The 4,584-nt window shown below is 38.5% G+C and overlaps 1 protein-coding gene across 1 annotated transcript; it reads right to left on the reverse strand.

The window, feature by feature from the left end:
• Positions 1-403: 403 nt before the first annotated feature.
• SARC_04020 (hypothetical protein) lies at positions 404-3,831 on the reverse strand (the record flags this gene model as incomplete). The annotated part of the gene is made up of 4 exons (XM_014302169.1): positions 404-681; positions 1,260-1,339; positions 1,864-1,950; positions 3,440-3,831. 4 exons carry the CDS (start codon positions 3,829-3,831, stop codon positions 404-406), a joined length of 837 nt encoding a protein of 278 aa, XP_014157644.1.
• Positions 3,832-4,584: the final 753 nt, after the last annotated feature.

Here is a 4,584-nt window from a genome sequence, read left to right on the forward strand (position 1 = left end):
TATATATATATATATATATATTTATATATAATTCTTATATATATATATATATATATATATATATATATATATATATATATATATACATATACATATACATATACATATATATATATATATATATATATATTTATATATATATATATATATATAAACAAATTCAGTATATGACCGATCTATGGCCCAAATAGCTGAATTTGACACATGCAGGGATCAGGAATTAGAACCGGCTGTGATATAGGCACAACTTAATTCCAAATACGTGTGTTGTAATACGCACGGGAAGCCTCCTAAACACACAAAGCCACACGTAAACCAAAAGCATGTACAAGTATGCCTACACACACGCACAAGTTTACAAACAAGTACATACGCAGACCGGTACATCGACAGGTACAAGCTATCACACACACAAAAACATACAGGCACACAGACACACAGACGCACGGTGCAAATGTACCTCCATATCGTGCATGAATATCACGCCATCAGCAACGCGCTGAGCAACCTTGGGATCGACCACAATATCAAATGCAAGTGCATTCTGAGAGTCTTTGTCCAGGCTGTCCGACTGGAAGGCATGAAGCATATCTAGCTCCGCCCTTTGCTGTTCAGAATTCAGCCCCCACATCACTACGACACCGTAGTCGAAATAGAAGACCTCCTGTAAGATGGACTGATCTGTTAAATAGATGCAGAAAGGAAAGAAAATTTAAGACATGAAAGGAATATTGACGTAAAATAGAAATTGAACTAGATAGAGAAATATCCTGAGTATATATATATATATATATATATATATATATATATATATATATATAATAAGCACACAAATATATATATATATATATATATATAATATACACACGAACATATTGATATTAATATTCTATATAAGCTATATATTGTGTTTGTATGAGCAGATATTTCGATATTTTGCGACTTCGAAGTCGGTCCTGTGACGTGGTGTAGCGACAACTGAGCAAGTAGAATGCTAGGGGCTATAGCCAAGATTGGGTGTAGATGTTTGGACGTATACAATGGCAATCGGGCATACGAAACGGTGTGACTATATATAGTAAATCGTGCAAGCCTCCCGTCAACATTCTGCGGACGCCACCGAGATAAATTGTTCCTTCACATGCGTAGAAGTGTTCCTTGCACAGCAATAAATGTGGATATAGAATTTCTATGTTTGAGGGTAATTATAACATTGGACTGCATATTTCGAGCACCAGGTGCCGGGGATAGCAACTTACCTTCCATGTTAATGCTGGGTTCCTCGGTTTCGTGCTGTTCCCACGCATCATCCTCGTCGTCCTTATGGGCATGCAGAACACTAATGGAAGATAATTATACTCCAAATTTGAATCTAAAAATTTGGATCGACCTTTCGAAATATTATACTGGGATCGAAACTTTAGTTGCGCTGTGTGGACGAACAAAAGTTTATAAACATGAAAAAAACCGGACCATTCATTAATTGATCGGGACGGTGATAAGTGTGCTTATAATTCTACTATAGTATCATTTGGTTCCATAATTTTTTTTAAGCCAAGCAATGGTTTTCTACCACACAAAGGGCAATCCATGAAACATATTCGATGGTAGGCGAACTGAAAAGTTGTCATGTCGATACCCCGCTATCGACAGATGTCGATCACAGACGTAGCCATATTGCGCTACTATGAGGATATAGATTATGATCGGAAACCATAATCGGAAACAATGTGACCGGAGAGACGATACGAGTACGTCCATTGAATTCCATCGATGAAAACGACACACGACAGACACAAACGGTACACGGGATTGTCAAGACATTGGTAGCATATATGAATGCAAAGTTGATACAACACCTACTTTTCGAAAACTACACTCTCCATGGTAACAGGATTCTCCAGCATTCTCCCGTATTCCCCCTCGTTGCTCCTCACAAGCGCTTGGGCGCTGCACAGCCACCATGCATGATCATTTAGTGACAAGAACACGATAGTAATGTAGTCAATGAGTTAACCCTGGGATGGGGATGGAATACATGTTAGAATCTAGGAAATATGAAGGTTCATACAGACCAGCCAAGCATGATAATTTAAAGAGAAGAACGCGATAGTAATGTAGTCAATGAATTAACCTCGGGAATGGAATACATGTTAGAATTTAAGAAATATGAAGGTTTCATAGAAACCAACCATGCATATCTTTTAAGGAGAAGAACGCGATAGTAATGTAGTCAATGAGTGAGCCCTTGTATATAGTATATGCCAGGGTCCAGAAAATATGATGTTTTCATGGAGACAAACCTATGTTAATCATAAACAGGGATCACCACTTGTAAAATTGCAGATTCAGTTGGTTTGTATACTTCAAAATATTGTTAAAAAAAAAGAACCCGTCACTATTTGAAGTAGAACAAGTCGATCACTAAAAGTAGTCTACGTCATCGTTCAGCGCACAACACTTCGAACAGAATGTGTCATAGCCAGCCAGCCATCACGCTCTTCAGTACTGCTGACAGCTGTGACAGTACAAACGGACCAGATACTCAGTACTAGCACTCCCTGCATGCATACAACACAATTTGCACGCTACGCTATACCTGACGTCTGAATGGTACCTCCTTCGTCTTTCGTCTGCCTTGTGAGGTGCTTTGTACCGACAGTAGATTAGTTCCGGGAAAAGCTGGACCTACAGAATATATAAGGATGAAGAACATTTTCAATAGACCGGCTAAGCAATTGTCAAAAACCGTAGTCTCATCCTCAGCCTACGCTCTTCTTGGAAAATTGATACAAAAATAAAAACCACGAGAGAAGAACAATTACAAAAACACCCAATCTAAAACATGATTTAGTCACTTGACGAATCGCGCCATAGAGCACTTGAAAAGATACGATTGCCCATTTATCCGAACAGTTGCACCGTTCACGCGTGAATCGTGGAACTTATTGCGAGTATATGGATAAAGAAACCAGGATATGATACTACTAGTGGACGACTTTCGACCATACATGAGAGCAAATTGGTCGTGTGCAACCACTAGTCGATAGCATTCCTGTATGCATCCGGTATTGGATTCGCACATACACGCAAACGCACACACACTCAAACAAACATACACAATATATATATATATATATATATATATATAATATACAATATATATATTTATATATATATATATAATATATATATATAGTATATATATATATATATATATATATATATATATATATATATATATATATATATATATATATATATATATGAAATGTCTGTATTGTTGTAGGATGTACGCACGCATGTTCCATGCAAGCAACCTGTATAGTATGTTGGTATTTATATGTATGGTTGTATGTATGTTTTAATACCGATCATGCTAAGCTGAGCCTCGGTACTAGCAAATAAAGATTGGTATAGGAACTAGAATATAGATTACCTGAGTACGGTGGGTGATCTCAAACTCTGTATAGCTACGTATTTCTCGACCACCTTCGGCCTCTCATTCGAATGCGTCCTTCTAAGGGGTGCACCTCCCTGCATGAATGGGTCTACTTGCAACACAATTTCTGCACTATTGACCGACAGCCTCCGTATGCTACTGGTCATACTACTTGCCTGTGCATCAGAGCCTTCCATTTCATCCTCAAACACAACCAGTTTCTGCTTACGTTTGCGTACGTGTGCGCTGTGTGTACGTGAGTGTGCGTCATCTGGGGTTCCCACGTGAAGTGTGCTGTTTCGCGCATGTGGGTGGGCGATGGGAATGTCGAGCAGATCGTCATCGGATGTGGGAGGGCTCGTGAACCCTGGCGTGGGTAGCGACGACATGATGCCACCAACGATTGTGTCCAGTTGTAAATGTGCAACGAGTTTGCTGATGCCTTTATTTATAGCGAAAATATAAATTGTAGAAAAAGTACTATTTTAAATATTTACATTTTTATATACAAAAAGCAGTGTTTTACAGCTAAGTACACCAATACAGGCTACAAGGGTTTTATGTAAGGCGGGTGTAGGGGTTGGTTTCAAAGAGGCAAAGTGCATGACACCACAGGAGACGAATATTCATGTATCCCCTCCTGGGCACTGTGGAGCGAGAGTGTGGATATTTTCATATATTCTGACTTCCAGAGGCGCATATACTCAAAGTGTGCATAGCAGAATGTCCGAATATATAAGAATGTCACATATATTGGATACTTCTTATTTGCGTGGTTACTAATCCGACTGCTTTGTTATGGGATACCACATATACATTAAACTGATATTGTACATGGGAAGATTTCACTGGTACGCATATTAGGGTCGCTGTGATTGTTCTAACAGAATAGTCACATCTCCACCGCAACGTATGTCATATCTATAGCCTAGTCGTCTGAAAAACACAGCGTTTACACACATCTAAATACACACCAACAGTATTCCCATTTTAGAATATTACCTTCACACATATTGTGCATCTGTTCCAACTTACTATCATTTAAAGCATTCGGGCCCGACTCCTTGTTTGCTTCGGAGAAATAAAAGATACAAATTGAGTACAAAATACTTAGCTCAAATTCATGCGATTTTCGAGTTTCA

Source organism: Sphaeroforma arctica, assembly GCF_001186125.1.
Source record: "Sphaeroforma arctica JP610 unplaced genomic scaffold supercont1.216, whole genome shotgun sequence".
Taxonomy (NCBI): domain Eukaryota; class Ichthyosporea; order Ichthyophonida; genus Sphaeroforma; species Sphaeroforma arctica.